The 26,131-nt window shown below is 54.0% G+C and overlaps 1 protein-coding gene across 3 annotated transcripts in view; it reads left to right on the forward strand.

Moving 5' to 3' along the window:
• Positions 1-26,131, forward strand: part of Kdm4b (lysine demethylase 4B) — a 78,486-nt gene that overhangs the window by 40,310 nt on the left and 12,045 nt on the right. The window contains exons 6-11 of one of the 3 annotated variants that reach the window (XM_031348746.1): positions 3,397-3,446; positions 6,656-6,759; positions 10,109-10,246; positions 20,482-20,678; positions 23,546-23,647; positions 23,790-23,977. In XM_031348746.1, coding sequence (XP_031204606.1) covers positions 3,397-3,446; positions 6,656-6,759; positions 10,109-10,246; positions 20,482-20,678; positions 23,546-23,647; positions 23,790-23,977 — 779 coding nt within the window. Of the gene's footprint in view, positions 1-3,396; positions 3,447-6,655; positions 6,760-10,108; positions 10,247-11,996; positions 12,420-20,481; positions 20,679-23,545; positions 23,648-23,789; positions 23,978-26,131 lie in introns of those variants that run through there. The other 2 variants (XM_031348747.1, XM_031348748.1) reach the window with 2 other exon arrangements.

Consider the following 26,131-nt stretch of genomic DNA (forward strand, 5'->3'; position numbering starts at 1 on the left):
AACTCACTCTGTAGACCAGGCTGGCCTCAAACTCAGAAATCCACCTGCCTCTGCCTCCTAAGTGCTGGCATTAAAGGTGTGCGCCACCGCCCGGCCGACCAGGCTGGTCTTGAACTCAGAGATCTATCTACCTGTCTCTGCCCCCTGAATATTGAGGTTACAAGTGTGTCCACGATACCTGGTGTTACTGGGTGTTTTGTATAGATTTTATCTGTAGCCCTATGGGTTCAGTTCCTTGGTCTGTTTTCTTACTGTGAGAGGCTCACCTGTTACTTGGTATGCTCCACTCCTGTTAGCCACATGGTTTTCTGCTTGCCTTCCTTTTTCTTCAACTAAGAAATGTCTGTCAGCCTGACCTTCTCCCCTGAGCCACAGCCTGTGGGCTTGTGGCACTGTGTCTCTAGTGGGAAGGGCATGGAGGACTCAGGAAAACACCCAGGGCCCAGGGCCTTTTGCAGAAGGAGGCCTATCACTGTGAGGTGCTGTGTGCAGCAGCCAGTGCACTGACCTCATCCTCAGAGCCACGATGTTTAAACAGCTCTTGTGAGAGAGGGCATCACACTTAAGGTACTGTGCGCAGGAGCCACATGAGGACTCGATTTGTCGTCCTGTGATCTTTAGATATACCTCCACCGTCTCAGCCTTTGCCACCTCATGATGGCCACTCTGGACTATTCCCACCAGGGCCTAGGAAGTTGCTGGCTCATGGCAAGCAGTGACCATCCTACAGGTCTGTGTGACCCCAGCTCAGGGCGTGCCCTGTTGTTCTTAGCCAGGAGGGCTTTGTGTCTGAGGGTAGCCCTCTCTTGGGGCCCAGGAGAGCCACTGCAGTTGGATCTACAGTAACTCCTAGCCTATGGGGTGTGTGTGTGTGTGTGTGTGTGTGTGTGTGTGTGTGTGTGTATCCTTCACGTGGCACTTGGCCTGGCCTCTGTGGCAGATGAGAATGCTCTGCTTTCTCTTCCGGGTCTGTATGAGTTGTTTTCTGCCTGGCGCTGGATAGGCACTGTGGAATCACCTCCTTCGTCCTTAACACATTATACAAGGCTCTTGCATTGCTTGGCACTCAGACTCAGTGTTGTCATTGACTGGAGCTCAGCTAGACGATGGTCTTTGCATTGAGGACTGAGCTCCATGGTCCGCAGCAGGTCCTTAGAGCTTGGGGCTAAAGGCCTGGCAAGGCACCTTGCCTGTGGGAGCCAGACAGAGGCCACCAAGTCCTGGAAGATTTGACCATATGAGGGCAGTTAGGTTCATGGCATGGCTCACTCTCACCAGCTGGCAGGCTTCTGTGTGAGCCTGCTCCCCCAAGCCTGTGTGCCCCTTCCTGACACTGTCTGGTGTGAGCCTGCTCCCCCAAGCCTGTGTGCCCCTTCCTGACACTGTCCTGTGTGAGCCTGCTCCCCCAAGCCCGTGTGCCCCTTCCTGACATATTCCTGTGTGAGCCTGCTCCCCCAAGCCCGTGTGCCTCTTCCTGACACTGTCCTGTGTGAGCCTGTTCCCCCAAGCCCGTGTGCCCCTTCCTGTCACAGTTGTTTAGTTTTTAACTGGCAAGGCTTTGCTTATTTATTTTCATTGTTCTTGATAATAATTCTGAGCCATTAGAGGGGAAAATTATATTCAGAAATGCTGTTTCTTACTTTATTTGTTTGATGATTTAGAGCAATAGAGAGTGTCACATACGCTGGCTTTTATAGTCTGGTAATTATTCACATCCATCAGCCCTTCCGGGGGATAAGCAGAACACCGCAGAAATTGCACTATTAATAGCTGCCTCCTCTGCGGGCAGGAGACAGGCAGGAGGGCAGGAAGAGACTGGTATGTCCACAGAGCCCTGTTCATCGCATTGCACCAGGGCTCAGCTGGCTGTCTACCCACAGGGCTGGACCGTGGCACCCTAAGGCCTTGAGATTACCCCCTTACTTGAAACCTGTACTATACCATCATGGCCAGATGCCTTGTGTCCCTCAGATGATCCTGGGCTGCTCAGCACCACTCAATACTGTAAGCCTGGCATAGAGTTTACACCTCCTAGCCTCATGTTGAAGTACCTGGGGTCCCTGAGTCTCCAGTTTGCTCCAGACCAACTTCCCCACATGGACCTTCCTTCACATGTCTTGGTCTCTCCCCAGGGCCAGCCATGTGGCCTGGACTTCGTGATATGAGGCATTAGGGTCCTAGCTATCGTGGCTGCTGGCAGGGATAAGTCACAGCTCTGTACCTGCATGGGAGGTGTACTGAGGGACAGGGGAACCACTGCAGATGTGGCCCTGAGAGAGGTCTGCTGGCTGTGGCCACTCTCCCACACACTTTTGTTAGTGGTTCACAAAGCCATGTGAAACTAGCACAAGTAAGGGCTAGGGTGAGTTTGGATAAAAGGTTCTAGAAGGAAGCAATAGCTGGGGTCTCCAGGAAGAACAGGATAGCTGATCTGGCTCCTGCCTCATCTGGGGAATCAAGGTCCTTGTTGGCCATGGCCTGTGGCAGGGTGGTACATAGGCATAGTCTCTGTGGCTTCATCTGGTTGCAGCAAAGTACAGAGGTTTCCAGCCTGCTGCTCCCTGCCACGTGTCCAGAGGCTTGTCTCCCCAGGGCTACCCTTCTGCACCCATGGTCAGCAGCCTGCAGGCTGCACTTCCCGATAATGCCAGCCGTGTTCCAATGTTTTAAAACTTGAGCAACCATCAGATTCAATTAATCTTATCTTTACTACAAGTCCCAATTACAGGCACTAATTAAGTGGAAGGCACTGTGTACTGGGGATGCCACATTCATCATTGTGGCCACAGCTGAGAATTGATTCCTTTCAGGCATTGGGTGTCTTTCCAGCAGCCCCCAGGGGTAGGGGTAGGGGTGGGGGTGGGGGCTGCTGGCCTCCATCACAGTGCTCTGGGCTGTGAGGAACTCAGCATCGCTGCATGAGTGATAAGAGACCACGGAAGGAAGTGTGACCTCAGTTTCCAGACATGAAAGTTCTGGAGTGACCCTAGAGCTGAGAGTGCCAGGTTTTCTTGGACAGGGGTCCTGGGGCACCTGGAAATTCCTTATTGTGTTCTCTGTAGATCTGATGACAGGGTGGTAGCTGAGTGTCCTACCACCGTTCTATTTCACTGAAAAACTCCTGTGTTCTCAGCTGTTCTGTTGCGGCTGTAGTAAGCTTCCTCTGCCTTGGCTCTTACATCATCTTCTTGCTTCTTGCCTGCAGGGTGCTGAGCTGTATACTCTCACCTTCCTACTCCACTGCAGGAACTCCCCCAGTGTGACAGCTACGCTGTTCATTGTCCAGTGTGACTCCCTGCCGTAGGGTTTGGTGGCGACAGCCCTGTCTGCTATCTGTGGGTGTTCACTGCACTGGCCAGAGGTCCTTGGCTCTGATGTGCCTCCCTTCTCTCATAGGTATGCCATACCACCAGAGCACGGCAAGCGCCTGGAGCGCCTGGCCATAGGTAGGTATCTGAGCCCCTGCTCAGCCCAGGTGGGACAGGGACAAAGGTGAGGTGGGAGGTGGCCTGTCCAGGAGAACCTTGCTGTGCCTGTCAGCCGATCACTCACTGGATGCATCATGACCCCCTGCACTCAGCCCTCTGTGGCCTCTCCCTAGAGTGAGCCTGTCAGAAAGGGACCAAGCAGCCGGGGCTCAAGGTGCAGAGAGGTCCCAGCACCAGGTGGGTGTGGTGGGCTGAGTGGCAGCATGCCCTTAGCCTGGTCTCTGAGGTCAGTGTGAGTGCATTCAGTCTGCCATCAGTGACCCGTATGCCCTCAGATGCGGGCACAGCAAGCTCTGTCAGCAGCCCTGGTCTCCACAGCCTAAGCCTGGCTTTGATACTGGGCTTCAACTGTAGCCCAGGCTAGTAGGGAGCTCACCATCCTCCTGCCTGGGTCTAGGATGTCTGGGTGAACAGTGTGTGCTGCTATACCTGGCTTTCCCTTTTTCTCACTGCACTCTGAGGCTTATGATGGCACCTAGGGCCTCTTGCATGCAGGGCAGCTGCTCCTAGCCATGTTGGTTTTTCTTTTGCTAGCTTTTAAAGACAGGGTTTAGCTACATGACCTTGCCCAGGCTTGTCTCGTATTCACTTTGTAGCCTAAGCTAGCCTTGAATTTACAATCCTCCTTCCTCAGCCTCACAAGTGCTGGGATGACAGGTCCATGCCACATGCCCAGCTCACCTGTTCCTTTGTCAGGTGTGAGTTTGTATGTGGGAACCTAGGGACACACACATTGAGAGCACTGTGAGTGCTGACTACTGAAAGGCTTGTCTAGCTTCAGTCATGCCTAGAGCAGCCCTGACACAGGAAGACTAACCTGGCTCCTGCAGGGCCCAGCTGCGGGGAACCCACAACTTCAGACAGCACCCTAGATAGCTCCCACTGCAGTGTTCACAATGTGGACTTGAGCATGGCTACTAAGGCAATGCTGGTCACTGCACTTGCTTCCCAGCCCCACTGTGCCACAGCCTCAGTGGCTGTGAACAGCCTCGATGGTACACACAGCTCAGACCCTAAGACCACAGGTGCAGCAGGGTGTCCTGGGTGTCCTGGCAGTCCTGCAACCCACCATGCATCCTTCACCCCTTTTTCCTAGTCTAGTGCCAGCAGTGCATCTCCCAGGCTGTCTGCCTCTCTCTGAGGACAGAGCACCCATGAGGGCAGTGGGCAGGGCCATCCATTTCAGGCTCCTTAGCTTGAGACATCTGCAGAGTCTTTCTGCCCCTGGAAGTCACAACACACAGGTCCTGGGGGTTAGGTTGTGGATACCTCGTGTGTGCCCTGAGGAAGCTGGTGTCAATTATAAAACACAAAGGAAATGCTCTTCAGCTGCCACCTCAGGACCTGGGAACTAGCTCACAGTAGCTGCCCAGCCCCTGCTGACAGTCTCTTCTCTGCATGTGATACAGTTCAGTGAGCGAGGCTCAGGTGGCCTCTGGAGACAGTCTGGCTGGCCTCAGAATGACAGGAGAGCCGTGGTTAGAATGTCAGCACCCCCCACCCACCCTGCTAGTCACATCAGCATTCTGAGGGCCAGCAGGGGACAAATGTGGTAGCAGGTGTGTGCCGAAGCGCAGTAGGATTTCAGTTCTGAGCTTCCAGATTGGCCGCTTAAAACATCTGGCCTCAGGATGTGGTGATATAGGCTTCTAACCCCAGCACCCAGGAGGCAGAGGCAGGTGGATCTCTGGGTTTAAGGTCCTCCTGGTCTACAGAGTGAGTTCCAGGCTGTCTAAGACCACATAGTAAGACCCTGCCTCCAACAAGAACAATTTGCCCTGTCCACACAGTCCCAACAGCTAGGTGGGCAAGTTCCCTGGAATCAGAGGAAGGACTGATCGATTTGCCCAGGGAAGGGTGGGATAAGACAGGAGGCAGGACACAGCAGGAGGCTACATGCAGCTCCCCTGCGGCTCTAGCTTTGCAGCCCCAAGACCTTCTTTGGGCATGCGCCACTGATGCCACCCACAGCAGAGCTGAGTGGAGTAGGCTCACGGTTAGCACAGAGAATGAATAGCTGAGCCATAAATGGGCTTATGGGGAGAGGCGCCCGCAGGAGAGCACTGATGTGGGGGCGCTAATCACTTCAGATTTGAGCCTTTATTAGGGCCCTAATGAGAGTCACTTAAGCCATGCATTAAAAGGGGGACGTGCTGCTGGAAGCTTGAGTCATGATTTTAACTAAGGCGCTTTTAGCACCAAGGAAGGAAAGCTGAGGGCTCGGCCCTCATCCCCTCTGGTGCCTGATATTCCAGCTCAGCCTCCTGCCAACAGCCAGGGCCTCCAAATCCCTGCTTGCCTTGTGTCCTATGCACATGTCTGTGGGTGTGCACACAGTCAAACATGTGCTCTGGAAGCAGAGACCTATCAGGGACATGCTGGTTTGGAGGCTGGGCAAGTGTCTGTGGGGTCCTCTTAGACGTTGAGGCCGGGTCAGTTCTCCTGTCCCCTGCTTTGCCCACAGCAGACTTCTGTGGCCTTCACTAGAGAGGCACCCTCTGAGGATACACAGCACAGTGTCATGTGGTGAGCAGTTAGTCTAGGAGCTGGGTGTCCCTGCCTCAGTTGCTCCCATCTTGGCTGCTATAGTGCTGCCCTGGGCCTCTGAAAGGATGATCTGTCTGTAGTGGGAACTGTGCTCCTCAAGGAGCCCAAAGCCAGGATCTATGTTGGGATCCCAGGACATGGCTGAGCCTTGAGACAGCTGTCTTGTTCTAAGGCAAACAGAACATCTGCCTGGGGAGGTGAGGGGGCCTAGTAGGAACATAGGCTGCTCCCTGTCCTGAGGTCAGCTGTGTCCTAGGGCCTCATTTTCTCCTTTGCGGATACTAAGGTGCTGGGATCCAGAGGCTGCACACAGCAGCTACAGCCGTCTTGTTTCTTGGTGGTGACCTCTAGTCTCAATTTTGCTCTTTGAAGTTTCCCATGCCATTCAGGGAGGAGTGAAACACTGCCAGCTTGCCAACCCTATCCTTATGGTCCTGGGATGCTGCCTCCCAGAGGCTGTGTGCACAGGACACCTTGGTGACTGTCCTAGTGACCAGGGTAGAATCTGCCTAGGAGCTTGCAGGAGAGCTGTCTACTGGGCAGTTGTCAGTCACAGGAGTGACAGCTGCTCCTGTCTCCCACACTGACACCCACTCTGACACTGCTTTCCTCCACCCCAGGCTTCTTCCCTGGGAGCTCACAGGGCTGCGATGCCTTCCTAAGGCACAAGATGACGCTCATCTCGCCCATCATCCTGAAGAAGTATGGCATCCCCTTCAGCCGGGTATGTACCACTAGGGATGGTTCTGCAGTGGTGACCAACTGGTCTTGGGACATGATCTGGTTCTTTTGAAGGGGAAATGGGTGAGGGCACAGGGCAAGTGTGGGTTTAGCAGAGTCTTCACTGTTCCTAAACCACACAGAGCCCTTTGCCCAAGTATAGGTCCCTACTACCCAGGCCATACTTGGTATTAACTGCTTATAGTCAACAGGGTGGCTGGCCTCTGAGTGAAGGTGTCTTGCTTAGCAGTTAGTGGCTTAGCATTCCTGAGCATGGAGCCTGAGCTCATCCTGTGTAAAGTAAGGGCTGTGACAGATAAGGTCTAAGGAGAGAGACAGCCCTGTGGCCACTGAAGGAGAGAGACAGCCCTGTGGCCACTGCTGGGGAGTGGGAACAGATTGACAAGTACTTTAAGTTTGCAGACCCAGGACCTTAGGTCTCTCCGTGCAGTGTAGGCCACATCCTAGCAGGGAAGCCTAGCCCAATTGGGCTTGTGCCTGCAGAGGAGTGTAATCCTGGGTGCTCTGGGGACCAAGAAGGGAGAGGGACCTTAGGACAACTGTTTCTGAAAGTTTCTTTGAAGTTTCAGTTTGTCAACCCAGAAGCTCATTCATAGGTTGAAAGCCCTTGCTCTGTGCTCACATGGGTGTCAGTGTGTTAGAAATTGTTCCTGACATTTCAATCAAGGCACCCGTGTCATCGGGCTGTGTTCTTCCTGAGGATGCAGCTCAAAGGCTGCTCCCAGCTATGCCTCTGAGAAGCACAGATCCCACTGCCAGATGGCAGATCATCACTTGTGGAAGTGAGAAGTGTCTGCTTTGTAACTGGCTTATGGAGAATGTTTTCCAGGCCGATGCTTCACACACAGGGACCCCCATGAATAGTCACTGCCTGGTCCTTCCCTCCTGGCATTATCTCAATAGTGCTGTAGATTGCGCGTATGGTACCCAGCTCCAGACTCAAAGAGGCTGCTGATATTATGAGAGCCACGCTCTCTACCCTGTTGTGTTGGGTGTTCTGGCTGACCAGCCCTAAAGGCTTGTGGGTGAAGGCCCTTGTCTGGCATCAGCTGCTTTGGGATAGGGCCTAAGGACAGAGCAATAGGCAAGAGATGAGCTTGTCTTCCTGCAAATGAGGTGTGGATCCCCTCATCAGAATTCCTGTCACCCTTCAGATCAGTAGCTGCTCACTGCACTTGTGGGTCTGTAATGGTATTTACTTTAGAAGGGAAAGCTGATCAATAGCTGGCTCGTTAATAATTAAGAGTGTGTATTTCTGTAATCTGCCATCAACTTCATCTGTCCCTCTTGAAACATCTCCAGCTTTCTCCCTGACTGGTGCTGGCCCTGGCCACTGTGGCTATGCCGCACAGCCATCCATCATCTGATGCTTTCTAATTTATCCCTGGGCTCTGTTGACAGCAGTGAGGGGAAGGCAGCTACAGGGGCTTAGCAGCGGCTGGGGCACAGTGGCTGTGACAGGAGCATGGTTCTGTTGCTACCCTGAGCAAGACTTTGTCTTGTCTGTTGTGTGGCCATACCTACATCCTCACCACTGGCCCCAGTGTATATGATGTGCTGCACCCCAGAAGGCCAAGTGTGCTGGCTCCCAGCATGTGCTGCATAATGAATGTTGGACGGCATGGAGAGAACCAGCACTGAGCTGTTATCACCACCACTGTCCACAGAGACAGTGTTAAAGCTCCAGGCCCTCCTTTCCTTTGCAGTGCTATGACTGCCAGGACCCGGGGACATGCATGTGTCACACTTCACCTTGCATCCCACCACCCTTCATGAGCCACTGTCACTTGGGTAGGAATTTAAAACATAATGTTGCTGTCACTGACTTTCCATGATTGGTGCAATTAATTATGTGAAAAGAAAAATATTGGCACATTCTCCAGGGCACATTCTCTGCTGTGCTGCAGGCCATGTTGGTTTTAGTGGATTTTTGACGAATGACTGATGTACACCCCACACCTTGGCATCCATTCTCCTCTCCAGTGTTATTAAGAGGAATGCAGTGACATGGGTGAGGTGGCCTGTAGGGAACACACAGCCTAGCCACCCAGAATAAGGTGTTGAGAGGAAAGGTGGGGATCATTGTGACTTAGAGTGCTCCGAGAGAGAAGACCCTCTCAGTACCGTTCATGTAACAGTGGCTTGCTGTGACAGACACACAGGGTGGTGCCATCTAGCTGGACCACCTGTAGAGGCTCAGAAGCCTGGGCCAGTAAATCTCCTATGTGCTTGAAAAGCCAGCACCAGAACCCAAGCTTCAAGAAGCCAGGATGACCAGGGTCACAGAATGAGCCAGGCTGAGGAGCAGGGCTTCCTTGGGGTTCTAGAACCTTCCTCCTTGGTTGGTGCATGCCAAGCTCAGAATCACAGATACTTGTCTTCAAGCCTTCCTGCCTGCTCAGTGGACAGTGGGGACCCAGCAGCCTCCCTCCTCCCTCAGAGGACACCCTGCTCCTCATGGGACCCTATTTGCTCATTGCTCCATCCTTCCCCTTGGGAGCATGTGTCTGGAGCTGTTATAGAGTGATCCTGGAGGTGTCCGTGCTGTCCCCAGTACAAAGGGCTGGGTTTGTACTTCCTTGTGGAGAGCCATATACGACAGTAGTGTCATCAGGACAACTCTGTACAAGAGGACACTGCTTGTATGTATTCTGGCTTGGCCTCTGAGGGTTTGGCTATAGCAGCCAATGGCTCAGTGCTACACTGTGGGTGGATGACTGTCCCCTTTAGCTGGGTGAGATGCCATGGTGCAGAGTGGAGGCATGCTTCTTGCCCTGTATCCTCTGGTGGTCTTTTCATGTAGTCCAGGCTAGTCTCAGTTCATGATTCTCCTGCCTTAGCCACCAAGGGCCAACATGACTGCTCTTCCACAGCATCTTTGCCCCATGCTTGCCTGTTTTTTGAAGACAGGGTTTCACTGTGTAGACCAAACTAACCTGGAACTCAGAGAGGCCTTGAGTGCTGGGATTAAAGACATATATCAGCATGTCTAGCTCTTTGTTTTTAAAAAACTGCTTATGTATTTATATGGGTGTGTGTACTACAGTGTGAGTACTGAGGTCAGAGGACAGCCTACAGAAGTCAGGTATAAGTTCTGTCCTGGGACTTGGGGATTGAACCCAGGTTGTCAGGCTTGGCAGCAAATGCTTTTAGTGCTGATCCATCTCGCCAGCCCACACCCACATTCTTTTTGAACCTGGCGGGATCCCACAGGTTTCCCAGCTCCCCTGTGGCCCTACTAAACCCACCAGGTCATGAAAGGGCTTCAGCAGCTATGGGCCATCCTTAAGTACACATCCATCACTTGCTTAGCTCATCACTCTCTTCCATAGATTACACAGGAAGCCGGGGAGTTCATGATCACGTTCCCCTATGGTTACCATGCGGGCTTCAACCATGGCTTTAACTGTGCTGAGTCCACTAACTTCGCCACGCTGCGCTGGATCGACTATGGCAAAGTGGCCACGCAGGTAGGTACAACAGTCACCTCAGGTTCAGGGATGGGTAGGAGCAGTCCTGCACCTGGGTGCACCCCACCTGCTGGTGGGACTCACAATGGCGGGCATTTGGTGGTTCTGTCTTCAAGGAGCCCCATCTTTGGTTTTTCTTTTCTTAGTGATCTGAGGGGGGACTATCTCTCCCTGGCAGTGCTGCTTGGGGGAGCTGGCCTTTGCTGTTGAGCCAAGTTATTTACCAGTTCACTTTAGTTTTTGATATATCAGTCATGGGCTTGCCTGATTCTGCCTTGGCCTTCCTAGTGATGGGCCCACAGGACTTGGTCACCATTTAGCTTTTTATCAGTGTTGCTACTTTTCATGTGTGTGTTCACATGCACCTGTGTGTACAGGTAACCCATTGTACGTCATCTTCCTATGTGAGGCATAGTCTCCTGGCTATGGCTTCTGGGGGGCCCCATCAGCCTCCCATCTCTCTTTCATGCACTAGTACACCCATCTTTATGTGGGAACTGAAATCACTGGCTGCCATTCCTGTCTGCCTCCCCCCTTGCTTCTGCCTTCACTCTGCCCCTGGGGCATTGTCTTCTTTTGTGACTGGACACGGAGCCAGAGCTGTGAAGCTCTGGGCAGACTCACTGAGGATGTGGTATGGACCTGGTGATCCGCTCTGGGGTCATTGGGGCCTGTCTTCAGTCTTCATGAAACACCAAGTCTGGCATGAGGTGGGAAGGTGGCAAGAGCCAGGGTTGACTGAGAAGACACCTTGCGTGGCGAGGGCTGGCAGGGCTGGCATCTGCACCTGTGGCAAATTGAGCTATGATGGCAGGGCTGTCTCAGCCACAGCCATGACAGAAACTGCCCAGATAGTAAAAGCAATTTCAGGCTCAGTGTTCACAAACACTGTTCACAAAAAAAACAACATTTGGGGATCGTGGTCCATGATGGCACCATTCTCCATTGTCAGGCAGCATAACGTGAAATTAGGGGACAGGTGGTCCAAGGCACTACAGACCAGCCAGAGAAAGGGGACAGGTGGTCTAAGGCACCACAGACCAGCCAGGGAAAGGGGACAGGTGGTCCAAGTCACCACAGACCAGCCAGGGAAAGGGCAGGATGGCAAGCGCAGCACTCTCCCAGGGCAGCCCTAGTGTGTGCCCAACTCCCAGGGCAGCCCTAGTGTGGCAGTGCTCCCCAGCCAGGGGGATGCATGGCCAGCTGAGTGTGGGGCTTCATGGTGGCGACTGGGGACCAGGACTGCTGCTCTCCAGCTAGTGTGGACAGAGAAGCTGTAAGGGGGGGTGCTGTGCCATGCAAGGCAAGGTGGGGTCTGAGTCCCAGGGTGAGTACCATCTATTCCCACATGGTGGTCATAGTTCTGCACCATCCTCCCCAGCCTGCATGCATAGGCTGTGTCCTTTTCGGCTTCTCTCCATTGCCCTGGGACCTCACTTGCCCTCCCAAGTCCACAGCAGCACCAGGGAGCTGTGAGCTTTACTCCCTCTCTGACCAGGGCAGAGCAGCTGCCTCTTTGCATTTTTAATGGCTGAAGGGGGTGCAGAGGAGCCCACAGTAAATGGTAGGCACTGGAGTTACACCTTTGTGTCCCTAAGGAACAGAGGAGCCACCAGCATTCAGTGCCAAGGTTGGTTCTCTCCGCACTCCCTTGAGTCTCCCAGGAAGAGACTGGCTGTGGAAGTGAGAGCATTAGCCCTGACCAGCACTGTATACAAGCATCCCTATGCTTACACCTCTTCCTTCACAGGAGACCAGGCATCGAGCTGAGCCCTGGCAGTGGGAGGCAGTGCTCCAATGCACTGGAGCTACAGACTGACCTCTGGGCCAGGAGACATCCCATACTGAAGTCACCAGAATCTCTTGGGAGACAAGATGCTACAGGGGATATGAATTTTTCTAGATTGTGCACATGTGAGCACAGACTTTGTGGGCGGCTCAGCTCAGAGGAGAGATGTGGTACTGGGGCATCTAGTCACCCCGGGGCACAGACCCTAGAATCAGGTCAACTGCAGCAACTCATAGACCCTTTGCAGAAGCTGTCTTGTGAGCCATGTCTGCTCTGACCTTTGACCTTGGCAACTACCTTTTTGGGACAGATGCAGCATGGTCTTACAGACCTCCACAGTAAAGTAACATGTACTAAGGGAATATTACACAGCCATCAAAAGAGTCTCTCTTGGGATTTGTTCTGTCTTTACTGGCAGGGACAGGTGACCCTAGTGGTCTGAGTTAAAGAGCAGATCATGGGCCATGAGCCTCAGCTCCAACTTGTAATTGGGAAGAAGTGAGTGCCCTTTTCTAATCTGTCTGTGTAGAGAGCCGAGGACAGCTGAGAAGCTCCTGCTAGCTTCCCCCACCCCTCCTCTGGCTTTTCCTTCTGTGATCACAGTAGGTCCTTGAGAGTGACCGTGGTCATGTAGGTGTCTTGTCCATGTGCAGCACCAGCTGTTGCCAACAGTCTTGTTGGTTCAGTTTTGAGATGAGAGTTAAGGTCAAACAGATGGCAGGATGATCAGGAGTTCAGGGCTGTCTTTGGTTACATAGTGAGTTTGAGGGCAGTCTGGGCTACAGGAGAGGGTTACCTCAAAATAAAACAAAGTCCCACAGATCTGTCGAGCTTGGGCCCCTCATGGGCTCTTCTGTCTTGATAGCATTTGTCCTTACAGAGAAGTTTCCTGAGCTGTGCCTGGTGCACACACGGAACCCCAGCGTCCAAGAAGCTAAGGCAGAACTGCCGTAAGGTTGGTCACAGCCTGGACTACAGAGCATGGTCCTATCTCAGAAGCAAAAATGAATCAGAGCTGAGAAATCTAGAAAGGTCAGCCAACCAACTGTCTCACTTTACATCCCACATGTATAGCAAGGGCCTTGAATGAGCTTGGAGCTAGGGTGAACACTCTCTTAAGTCCCAAGCATTCCCACATGCTGCTGTAGACACAGTTCATTCCTCACTCTGTGAGATCAGCACTCCCCATGGAGTGGTGACCCTGGGCTGACAGACAGGGACAAAGTGGTACACAGTGCCATGTCCAGCATGCCCTCCAGCATTCCTGGCCTATTGAGTAGACCTGTGTGCAGATGTGGTATGAGCCTCTGGGAATGCACCAGGTTAGCCCTTCCTTCTTAAGAGTTTTCCGGGTGTGATAACATGGGCGGGCTTGAGGCACAGCCTGCCTGCCTACCCACCAGCCTACTTTGTCTGCTTTCACAGGCTGGAGCAACTCTCCATAGCTAGGTCACTAACCAGATCAAAGGGGTTCTCTTAACAAGGGGGTGCCTCTTATACAGCTCTGGTTCTCACTGGCTGCTGTATCAGCCTTTGCAAGGCACAGGCCACACACAGTGAGGGAAGCTCAGCCCTGGTCCACATGCCGGGGAGAGGATTCGTCTCTAGAGGGTCTCACTATGACCACCAGGCTGAGCTGTGGCGAGACCAGAGATGTGATTGATAGCTGGCTCTAGCTGCACGTTCTGTTCCCTTTGCCACTCCTGTGGCCAGATGCCAGTCTTCCCAGAAATACTTGGCAAGCCTGAGGGGTAGACATTGGAGCTGGGAGCCTCCTACAGAGCTAGGGGAAAGTCTGCAGGTATCCCCCTCTGTGCATATCATCATGCCCTTGTAGACTGGTAGCAGCAGGCCCTGGGTAGGAAGCACTGAGATTAGTGACCAGGCAAGAACTGACAGCCTTGTTCCCTGCTGTGAGTGACAGTGTTTTCCACATGCACAGTTAGCTGCAGGCTAGGAGGCCTAAGGCTGGACTGCAGCCGCAGTCACAGGGCCTGAGGCCCTTGTGCTCCACTGGCCCCGGGTTGTGCCGTGGCAGAGCTGTATGCCACGATGGCTGTTGTAAAGTGTGTTCCCCTTCATCCCTGTCACACAGCTTCTGTGCTATGAGTCCCTGGCCATGTCTCTAATGGCGTGTGCCCAGAAGGCCAGTGGGAGCACACAGGGTCCTATCTATGTAAGGCTGACACAACCTTCTTGTGGCACAGCTGGCCACAGCTGGGCAGAGGAAAGACCTAAAAAGGTGGCCTAGCATGGGCTTCCCGGCACAGTACATGGTCTTGGCTTCCTCTGTGGGGTATCCTAGCCTTGCACCCCTGTTAGAAGCTCCAACAGCCCTGATAGCAACAGTGTTCCTAAGTGTCACTTAAGGTCTCTGATGGGGGAGGTACAATGCTGATAAACCCCTGCTCCCTGCTACTGACTCCCCAGTAGGTTAAGTGAAAAATAGATCATGGACACAGATCCTGGACACCCCCACATTATGTAGCCTGTGCATTGAAGCTTTGTGCCTCAATTTCCCTATGAGTAAACTGAGGCTCCAGGGGTTCCCATGGCAAGGGATGCTGGCATGTTGTGGGCTACGCCAGGAGGCCCCTGGCATGTCATTGCCAAGTTTTTGGTTTAACGATGGTCACACTGAGGTTTGCACAAAGCAGGGGCTGACAGGACCCAGACAAAGAGCAGCATAGGGAGAGAAGACAGGCTAGTGCTGCCAGCTCCCTGCCCACTGTCCCCTGGTGCCACCCAGGACAAGTAGCCTCTGTGCCAAGAGGGGGTGAGGTGGATGTTGTCATGGGTGCGGTGCCACACAAGGGGTATCATGACACCGGAGACTTCTGGCGGGGCGGGAGGGGGGTGCACACAGGTCCTGCCAGGCAGCACTGTGAGCTGGCGCCTAATCATCCTGTGCCCAGGTCCCTGTGGCTCCCTAATGAACTGGCTGTTGTTGCAGTGCTGGCAGTCATAGCAGAAATGGGCCAAGCCGCAGCCAGAGCTCTATGCCGTAACCCTTAGTGGGCCAGAGTGTCTCCCTCAAGCAGATAGCTCTTCAAAAATGTTCCTTCAGGGGCTGGAGAGATGGCTCAGTGATTAAGAGCACTGATTGCTCTTCTGAAGGTCCTGTCCCAGCAACCACATGGTGACTCACAACCATCTGTAATGAGATCTGATGCCCTCTTCTGGTGTGCCTGAAGACAACTACAGTGTACTTATATTTAATGAATAAATAAATCTTAAAAAAAGGTTCCTTCAGTCATTGAGCTTACCTTCCTCTGCTAGGGGACTGGTGCATGTCTTTCACCCCAACACTCAGGAGGCTGAGGCAGGAAGATTTCCCCAAATTTGAGGTTAGTCTTTAAAAAAGGTATTTCTGACCTGGAAGGCTATAGTGACATTTAAAAAGGGTATGCATAGCCACAGCCAGCTGCTGTGGCGCCATGGGTTAACAAGACCCACCTTTAGGAACCAACAAACCAGGCCCGAGCCAGGCATCCAGAGGACCCACTGTGGCCAGTGCCCCTCCTGCAGCCTGTGGTGTGCTCCTACCCTGGCTCCTAGATCATTGTCTACATAGAAGGGATGTGGTACAGACCAGGGGCAGTCATATCTGAATGTGTCCAGCCACGGGTGACCATGGTGGTGAGCTGGGGACAATGTTGTTGTCCCCTCCAGGACTGATGCTTTTTAGGGATGCCACATCCTACCCTCAGCAAATGCCAGCCGCCCCAACTCAGTGTTCCGCCCTGGTTCCTATGCCACGCCTGAGAGTTGTCCCTACCACACTGGTGAGAGCAGGAGAGTCCCTGCAGTAACATGCTATCCGGGTTGGTGGTTTTATTGAGCTGTGTCTTAATCATCTCCTCCTCTCTAGCTATTGCCTCCCCCAGCTCACTCTTTTGCATGAACAGGTTCTGGTATAACCAGGCCTCTCAAAAGAACATGGCCTCCAACCAGAGCTCAGAGCTCACAGAAGATCCCAGAACCCAGGTGGCCTCACTGCCGTGCTCTTAGCTTGACTTTGAGTGAGACAGTAGGCACAGATTCAAAGTATGAGGATGTGGGGGCCCTGGGGACAGGGTCACAATTGAGGCAGAACCTCCGTGCCTGACATAGCCCTGAAGGAGCCAGGAATCCAAGGGCCTGCAACCCTCAGTGGGGCTGGAATAAGCATGCATGCACCCCACTACAGATGAGACACCTCCACAGTCTTCAGTCACTAGAAATGCATGGTATATAGACAGAGTTGGTTAATGGGATGATCCTGTGCTAGAGGTGCATGGTATACAGACATAGTCCGTTAATGGGGATAACCCTGGACATTGGGGCAAGGTTTAGCTAGGCACAGAGCGCTGGTCCAGCCCCACAAGGGAAGTATGGTGCCCTTGTCCCGTGTTTGCCAGCCACACCCCAACGGTTCAACTTCATTAGACAAGCACTTCTGTGACTTGGGTATCCTGGGAAGACACGACACCTTTGTGTCTCTGAGGGATCTCACTGACCTAGCTGGGCTCCTGATAGTCAGTGGCCTGGAAGGATCTGGGATGGACAGTTGGTCTCCATCAGGATCTGTGTAGGGAAGTGAATAGTGACACAAACAGGCAGGAGTAGGTCACATGCTTTGAGGAGTGCCAGTACCCGGGAGTGAGGGCCACCTAAGGAAGCAAGATGCTGCTGTCAACACAGGTGGAGTCTCTTACACAGAAGCACATTAAAGGTGTCTGTGCCATGTGTAGCCACACTAAGCTGTAGACCATCACACAGCTCGAGGAGGTACTAAGCATCATCTTAGGCTGTAAAATGACCCTGTGACTGCAGCAGGACACAGAGTGATGGGTGCAGGATGCCATTTGTTCACAAAGTAAGATAAGGTGGCATGTGTTGGGAGGTGGGAGCCAGAGCCTCCCCAGCATATGTGTGCAGAATTGGAAGCTGTCCAGGTTGGCTGTCCAAGCTTGCTCTAGGTCAGGAAGCAGGTCATTCCTCTGGGTCAGTCTGTGCACACCGTGCACACTGCAGGTTCTAACTCTGCCTGTGAGTTCTGCTGGGCAAGAAAGTCAGGACTGCTAGCCAAGGGGCAGCTACAAGCCTCTTGAGCACCAAGCTAGGCCACTGTGGCTCACAGTCCTTGATGGGCCACCGCGTGGGGTGGTCAGGAGTGTAACACAGCTCTGCATGCCTGGGAAGCACAGGTCAGGGCTCACCAAAGCCCCCCAGCTCTGCCTGGCTCTTCTCACTTTTTCTTGGGTAGTTACAAAGACTTCTCAGAGGAGTGGAGCTGAAAACAGCAGGGTTGGCAGCTGGAGATGCAGGTGTCACTTCTCTCTGACTACTTCAGAGTGATGATGGAGAGGGACAGGGAGCGGAAGTGGGGTTCCCAGACTCTGCTGGCAACTGTCCCTCTCTTTCATGACCCAGCAGCAGGAGACCAGCCTTCCCTGCATCCCAGAAGGCACTGCTGTGTCCTGTATTTCAGTGTCAGTGTGGAAGCCCCTCCCCCAGAGCTGGCACCAGGCAACAAGACATCAGCTTTTAGAGGACTGGAGACCTGCAGTCAGCTTTGGGGTCTTGGAGAGCAAGAAGTGCAGTAGAGCTGTTGATTCCTGGTTCCTTCCATGCTTCCCTGCTCTGGACCACAGCAGGGAGGTGGCATACAGGGAGGGGGAGTGGTTGTAACCCCCCTGTGGCCTGTGACCTATGCTGGGCATTTTGAGGCAATCAGGCTCCTGGTCACCAGCAGGAGACTCCGCTCTGCACTGCTAGCACCTATGCCACATCCTAAACTGGTTGCACTTCTGTGCCTTGCACTCTTACTTTGGGGAGGACTCAGTCATCCCAGCTGTCACTGTGCTGTACGCCATCACCCTAAGACAGTGACAAATAGTCACACTGATGGTAAGCTATGCCCTGCCGTAACTCTCCAGCTAGTCATGCCTGACAGCTGTCTCAGCTTACGCTCAGCCTAGGCCATTCTATAGATCTGTGGCAGGACCCTGCTCAAGACTCCAGCATAGCCTCAGGGGAGGAGCCCCAGGGGAGCCTTTCCTTGCATTGTCCCCAAGCCCCATTCTGAGGCAGATTCAGCAGGTGGACATGTCCAGGTCAGGGAAATGTTCCTGGCCTTCCCGTGCCCAGCCCTCCTCACAGAGGCCTCCAGAGCAGAAAGCCACAGGCCCAGCCAAGCAATAGAGTGATCTCTCTGCTTTCTTACCTTCAGGTGTGGAGCACAGCAGCTGGGATGTGGCTGTGGTTGGGGTTCATGGCCACCATCTCAAATGCTTAACTGGAAGCTTATACCACTCTGCGTGGTAGCTGCAAAGCCGTCAGAGGTGCTCGCTGGTATGCATGCCTGGTAGGACTGTCCTGTTGGTAGGCTGGCATTCAGGAATGGTGTAAAAAGGAAGCTGCTGCAGGCAAAACTGCCTATGCCTCAGGTTCTGGAAGGTTCTCGGCAAACTGCACTGAGTATGGGCTCCTTGGGTGCAGCTGCAGTACCTAGGCTGTGCTGTAGTCCAGTGCCACCATGGGACTTGCAGTGTGCTGTCACCATGGCACTGGGGTCAGAGCTCTGAGTGTCAGGCCATTGGAGTTCAGGTTCAGGATACAGGGCCTCTTGGCAGCCTCAGTGGAAGTGTGAGGTGGTATCTGTGCCATTGCATTGTTAGTCATATGTCCCAGGTCAGCCTCAAGCCTGTCTGCTGAAGAGCTAAGCTAGTGCCAGCAGCTTTGGTGAGTGGTGCTTCCCAGGGCTCTCAAGGACCCCCTTTTGCTGTCGGGCATCTTCAGCGCTTACTAATCCCCAGCAGGGATAACACCTTCCCATCCCAGGCTGGGCTCACTAGAAAGGGCTTTGGCCACCCCAGAATCCCAGGTGGCAGCTGCCCACCAAGGAGGGAGTCTAAATTGCACTGGTAGGTGAGCCCTAAAGAAGTTCTGTCCTCAAGAAGTAATGAGGTCTGAGGCAACACCTCCCTTGGAGGTCAGTAGCCCCACTGCTTTCCTTCTCTGTGGCTCAGGGTGATACCCAGCCCTGAGAAGGCTCCAGCCTGCAGGGGGCTAGTCAGACCCTCTGCACAGATGAATCCCTACCCCTCAGGAAAGAGTGACTCCACAGTGGAGAACTGCCTGCTATTCCCTGTGCTGATGCTACTCAGCTGCTGGAGCCAGATGCAGAGTCCTGGGCAGCTGCTTGGGCCTCATCTAGAAGATGGACCAAGCCCTCCCTGTGGCTGAGCTGTCAGATCACCTTGCCACCCTCCTCCAGTGACCAAGTGTTAGATCCACCAGGCTGCTGCTCCCAGACCCTGCTCAGAGCATTTGCTTTTAGCCACACAGCCCCCATGTCTGCAGAGCTCACATGGGGTATGTAAAGGCCACTGTCACTGCAAGGCCAGCTGGTACTGGCCACTGGTGCTGGCTTCAGCAGTGTCTGTGGGGCCCATGGGAGCAGTCAGGTGCTTTTGCTAATTACTGACGGCAGAGCCATGGCTGAGCCACTTGGCACAGATCCCTTAATCTGCATTTGATGAGGCCAGTGAGGCCAGACCCAGGAAAACACAACTTGGGCACCATCTGCGGCCACTGCTGTCTGGCCAAGTCCCTGCACAGCCGCTGTCTTGCACATTCCCATTAAGCAAGTTGAGTTTGCTGGAAATCGCTCACCCATAAATACTCCCTCTCATTCAGCACACTGGACCCAGACAGATCCCCAGTGTCCTAGCCCCCAGCAAAGAGGGGTGGGAGCCACAGGACATTCCCTCTTGTACTAGGACCAGCCTCGCTCAGGCTTCTTCAGTAGAATGGGGAAACTGGGAAGGGCTCATCATGCCCTTCTTTTCTTCCTCCACATTAAGGGCATTCTAGATGGAGTCATAGCCGCTGTAGAATGGGAGCATCGAGCTCACGGTGGGCTTAGGAGTGTACCACCCTGTCTGCAGCATCACAGCCTGCAGTCCCCTCAGGGGAGGAGACTCGAGTCTCAGCCACCCTGTTTCTCTGGCCCAACTTATTCTGTGACACAGTTGTCATGCTGCTTGAGAGGCCTGTGCTGTGCACACTGGGAGGGAGACTGGCTCAGGAGCACTCCACCTAGGTGGTGAACACAAGGCACTTCCTAGCTTGTCTGGATTTGCCAGACCCAGTCTTGCATCTTCTAGGTAGTCCGTTTTAGATGGCAGCCAGACTGCCTGGTCCTGGGTGACTGATCTATAAAGACCCATGTTGCCTTCTGGAAATGATGTCATGTCCATCTTTCTTCTCTTCTTGCTGCGCAAGGCCGGGCATCCATTCAGTTGTGGGCATTCCCTCTGGGGGTCTTTTGGTCTGGTCTGCCTGTGGTGAGGCCAGAGTTGGGGCTGAACTAGCAGTCCCGTACTCATACCGGGTTGTGTCTGCAGTGTGGGAGCCAGGTGCCTGGCATGAGACTCAGTGCCTCTGCATGTTTCCACAGTGTACATGTCGAAAGGACATGGTCAAGATCTCCATGGACGTGTTTGTACGCATCCTGCAGCCCGAACGATATGAGCAGTGGAAGCAAGGCCGTGACCTCACAGTGCTGGATCACACGAGGCCCACGGCCCTGAGCAGTCCTGAGCTCAGCTCCTGGAGTGCCTCTCGCACCTCCATCAAGGCCAAGCTCCTGCGCAGGTGAGTGGCCACCCCAGTGCCCGCCACCCCACTCTTTTACTTATTTCTGCTTCTATCACAGGAGTTGTCTGGTTCCCCGGGCATCTGAATGCTTGTTGCTACTTGCTGATGATGTACCCTTGCATTTCTGAGAGCTGGCAGGTCCTCTGCGAGCACTCGTAAGGCCAGAGCCTATACCAGATGCCATGATCCTAAGGATGAGTGGCTCGTCCTGGCCTGCTCCTTACAAGAGCTGTAGCAGCCCTGCCCATGTCCCTAGTTAGAGGTGGCCCTAGCTGCAGCAGCCCTGCCATGTCCCTAGTTAGAGGTGGGCCTAGCTGCAGCAGCCCTGCCATGTCCCTAGTTAGAGGTGGCCCTAGGGTTTGCAGTGCAGGTAACAGGGTTGGAGAGGAACCTGACTCCATTTTCTAAGAGGGAGACCTACATGGCTAGGCCCAGCCCCTCACTCCAGGTGTCCTCCGTAAACTCCTCAGGGTTGGAGATTCTGATAGGCCAAGGATATCCCTCAGAGCTGAACACAAGCCACAGCTATGAGACTGCATGGAACTCAGGTGTCTGCCTGTGAAGGACCAGGGAAGTCCTAGAACTCTATACCCAGCAGGCCAGGCTAATCAGCAGTGTTGGCACACACCTGCTGCCTTGACCTGTACACATTGCTGTTAGGATCCTGATGGCTTTCAAATACTGCAGAATCTGGCACCTTCTGGAGCCAGCTGCAGCCTCAGCCTACATTGGCTGTTCCAGGCAGCCCACCACCTTCCATTCCTGAAGAGTTCAGGGGTTCTTTGTCTAGCCCAGGGACCGGTGCCGGTTGTGCCTTGGCCCTGGCCATAGGGCCCTGCTCTGCAGGCAGACCATGGGAGCTGTGTCCAGGACTGTCAGACTGTGGTCTGAAACCTTCTCTCCTCACCATGTTCTCTTCTACACTGTTGCATGGCTGCAGTCTTACCCACTGTTTCCTGCTTTATGTCCTTTCCTGGTGAGCAGTCTGTGGTTCTCCATCATTCTGCAGTATCTTCATGGCTCAAGTTTTAAGACAAGCAAAGATACTTGGAATAGTGGCTCTGTGCATGGTAATGGTGGCCCAAGATGCAGTACATGCCCATGGGTCCCTCGCCTAGGTTCAGTAGGCAATCCTCAAAGCTTCCAGAGAGAGCAGGCCAGCATAGGACTTGCATCCAGCTAAAGGCTGCAGAGCAAGCCTTTGTGGCCTGTGGTCCCTTCCCAGCATCTCCTCAGGGTCACCCAGCCCACTGCCTGCTGGACTCAGGGCGAGAAAGACAGACTTGCAGCTCCTCAGGAGGCTTGTCAGCTCAGCACAAGTCTTGAGTCCTGAAAGCTGCAGGACTACGGAAGGCTCATCTCGTTAGAGGCATCGTGGTGTGTGCCACCTAGAACAGGACCAGGGTTGCTAGGGTCATCAGTGTGGAACTGGTGACAAGCTGCTTAGTGGGTCAGAGTGGGGCTAGAGCACCTGCAGATGCCAAGAAGCATCAGTCATCCAGTAAAAGAGGGTCTGAAGCAGACTGCAGGCCTCACCTGTGGGTCACACAGACGTAAGGGCATAGTGTGCTGTGGCTGCCTGAAGAGAAGCTGCTACTGTAGAAGGGTGGCCACGTCTGTGTCAGGCCTCTGAAAGAGGTGTAAATGTGGGGTGTGACAGGGCTGCGTCTGGGCTTGTTCTCATAAAGCAGCAGCAGCAAGGCTATTCTTTGATGTACAGTGGCCCTCCCTGCTCTGGATGGGTGCAGCATATGTGTGAGTCCCGAGTTCCTTATCTTCTGGTATGGGGCCCAAATGGGCCCTTAAGCACTGTGACTGTGGGAACCTGGCAGACTGGCTGGCGTCCCTGTGGTCCCTTCCCAGGATCTCCTCTGGGTCCCCCAGCCAGACTGCCTACTGGACTCGGGAAGAAAGACAGACTTGCAGCTGTAAACAGTGCTGTGTGCAGCCCAGGCTGTCCCAGGCTGCTTGTGCAAGGGCTGGGCAGGCTCCTGATGCAGCCTCCAGTACCAGCTCATAATAGGGTCAGGACAGTAACTGAGTCAGGGTCACTCAGGAAGCTGCAGCCAGGCTGTGATCGTTGTTTGGAGCTGGGAGCCATTGGAAGCAACCTTAGACCCTGGGGGAAAAGTTGGAGTCTGAGCCACCATACTTCCTGACTTGGTGTATTCCAGTTGCCCTTTTCTGGGGCTGCCTACCCAAAGGGATAGAGAATGTCCCAGGATCCGTGTCCCCTCCTATCTCTCCTCTGTCAGTGCTTCCCACCCCCTCCTGCCTGTCCTTCAGCCCATCCTCCTGCAGCTACTGTGTGTGCACACCTTCCCTGTCTGCGTCCTTGGAATGCCACCTGCTTGCCTGCTGCTCATCTTGTGGGGCTCACACACAAGGATCACCGAGGGATCCTGCCCTGGTCGGGGGTGTTTCAGCCACAGAAGTGAGGGAGTGGAGGGCAGGCCATAGGCAGAACCACAGAGGGCAAAACCTAGGGCCAGATACTAAAAGCATTCCCAGCTCTTCTGGGCCACTGAGGGGCTGTGATAGATGAGGGCTACCGGGCTGGGGATGCCAGGGACACAGCTGCAGGAAGTTAGTCTCCCTTATCAGTTTAAGCAGCTTTAGGGGAGGTCCTGCTTGTGCCCTTGTTGCACGTGCTCAGCCTGTCACCTCATTCAGTGAGGCTAAACCCTGCAGCCTTGGGTCTTTTCCTGTGTTAGGGCTGGTTTGTTGGTGCCAGGGACCATCCCTGGTGCCAGGAGGGTGGCACGTTGCTATGCTCAGGCCGAGTTCAGGGCCTGAGAGCCCTATGTGGAGGGCTGTAGAGAGGGCCTGGGAGCCAGAGGAAAACCCTAAAATTTACATTCTAGACAAATTAGTGTGAAGGAGAGCAGACCCTGGAGAAAGGCTGAGGAGGAAAGGAGGCCGAGTCTAGAGAGGAGGCGGGAGCCAACCAGGAGGCCAGGGCCTGCGTAAGTGATCTTCCTCTCACATCACCCCCAGCATTCTGCCCATCCTGTGCCACCATCACCTGCTTCACCCCACCCCAGCCCAGTCCTGCCTGCCCCGGACTGTGTCCATTTCCTCTCCTGCCTGACCAGTGCCCTCCTCCAGGTCACACCGGAGACGGAGCCAGCCCAAGAAGTCAAAGGCTGAAGACCTCAGGTCTCCAGGTGAAGCTGTGGCTGGGGTAGCTGGTCTGGATGAGGCCAGAGGCTGTTCCCGGGGGGAGACCATTCCTGAGGACGAGGATGAGGACGAGCTGCTCCCTTCACAGGGCCATGAGGCTGACGGTGTGGAAGGTCAGTGTTGGGGACTTGCAGCATGAAGTTTGGGTCCAGTACCAGTCTTGCTCCTGCTGGCCAGGGCACACCATGAGGTGCCTGTGCACATGGACACCATGAGTTACAGTCTGGCACCGCGTCCCAGCCTTCTTGTATTGCACACGCATGCCTCATTCCTGCTGCTAGCTTCCATTCAGTTATAGCCTTGTGCCCAGGTAGGGTAGGGGCTTCCCTCTTTGGCCTTTCTGCAGTGCGAGGCAGTGGTGAGAGGCCGCAACATCTCAGATTCCCACTGGCTGCTGGGGGAGTTACAGACAAGAGAACTGTCCACAGCACATCATGACAGGATCTTCCTGCCCAGAAAAGCCAAATGGGGGAAAGCAGGGTGGCCACAATGTAATGTGACCACAGACAGAGTGACTCATGGGACTGTGGGCAAGGCCACACCTGTCCAGAGACTCAGGGCCTGCAAGTGCTGTGGATAAGCTAGGGCACTGGTGGACAGCAGCTCCCACCCAGCCAGTCAGAACCAGCTACACAAAAGTTCAGCCTGACACCAACCAAGAAGAGACGGATGGCCACAGATCCAGGGAGCTCCAAACTGGATGCTTGAGTGAGGCTAGAGTGTGGAGGTAAGGTGCCTGCTGGTATGCAGAAGGCCCTGGGGTCATCATGATCCATGTGGATCCACAGGAGCTGAGGGCAGGAGTGATGCCCACATCCACAAACATACAGAGGAGCCATGGGTAGTAGGTGGCATACTGAGGGTCTAGCCTGGGGCAGGGAGCTTCTGCCTCCCACACTGGCTTATGAGCCTCCTATAGCCATGTGATCCAGCTATAGGATCTTGGTGCCTTGAAGTTTATTACATTCATTCCCTGGGAACTGGTATCAGGCACAGCCCTCCCTCCTTCCTTCCTGACTATAGTGTGAGGGTAGGACCATGGTCTCCTTGACTCACCCAGTCTGTCTGCTTCCTCTGAGATCCCACAGTGACCTCAGAGTCCTTGGCTCTATCTAGACAGTCCCTTCTGCTGTGGGAGGTGACAAGGCCCGAGAGGCAAGGCATGACTGCTGTTGTTGCCCCACTGTCTGCTGCTGACTTAAGGATTCTCCTTGACCTTGACTTGTCAGCTTTAAGTGGAAGCAGTGTCCTTCCTTGTGGTAGGTGGTGTTTTTCTGAGGACATGGATGATGGTCAGTATGTCTGATGGTATCTAAGGCCTCCTTCTCAGAGAGCAGAAAGAACAGTCACCAGGCAAGTGATTGCTGGAGCAGATGGAGATGGCCAGGTTCCTGATGTACCCCAGCAGTCAAAAATGACCACAAGAACCACACCAGGCCATTGCCACATAGCTCAGCTTGCCACGTGTGTGAGCCTCCATTTTCAGGGGCTGCTGCCCACGTCTGGGATGGGCTGCCTCCACTAGGGACAGGAGCTTCTCGGCTAGGGTTCAGAGCATTCCAGTAGACTCGGAGCCACCAAGGATGGTGACAAGCTGGCAGGCGTGGTGTACCTCCTGTTGGAAAAGAACTCAAATGACACTCAGGATGTCCCCTCTGATGGGTGTGAGGAAGGAGTTAGTTTCACCAGCTTCACAGGTGAATTGCCACCAGAACCCATGTGTCACAGGCACCTGCTGTGACCATGTGTAGCAAGGTCACAACCATCCAGTTGGTTCTGAAGATGTGGCATATATGTGGGCCTCTGGGTCATATCTCCCAGGCTGAGGGATCCAAAGCTCCATAGATTGCAGCTAACATTTGGCCAGTGTGTAAGATTCAAGAGTGGTGTGTCCCAAAGCTGGAAGGAGTGCCAAGCCCCTGGCCTCCTCTGTGAAGACCAGAGCCACCCTCAGCATCATATCACTTGTGCTGTTGGTGGCTACTCTCAAGATGTGAATTCTGGGGCATGATGTGAACTTTGAGAGACCTCTGTGCAGAGGTGGGGACCCCAGTGTATGGGGTGACAGCTCATATTCCTGTGCCTGTGCTATAGGGTGGGACAGTGACAAGAGCTTCAGGGTCAAATCCCTAATCAACCCCAGTCTCCCCAAGAGGTTGTCTACCTACCTACCCCACCCTGTCTCCAGGTCTCCACGGGATGCTCAGTCACTTGGGAATGCAGTAAGGGCTGGATTAACTGTTCCCTGTGAGTCCGCTCATCGCCCT

Source organism: Mastomys coucha, unplaced genomic scaffold (assembly GCF_008632895.1).
Source record: "Mastomys coucha isolate ucsf_1 unplaced genomic scaffold, UCSF_Mcou_1 pScaffold3, whole genome shotgun sequence".
Classification (NCBI taxonomy): Eukaryota; Metazoa; Chordata; class Mammalia; order Rodentia; family Muridae; genus Mastomys; species Mastomys coucha.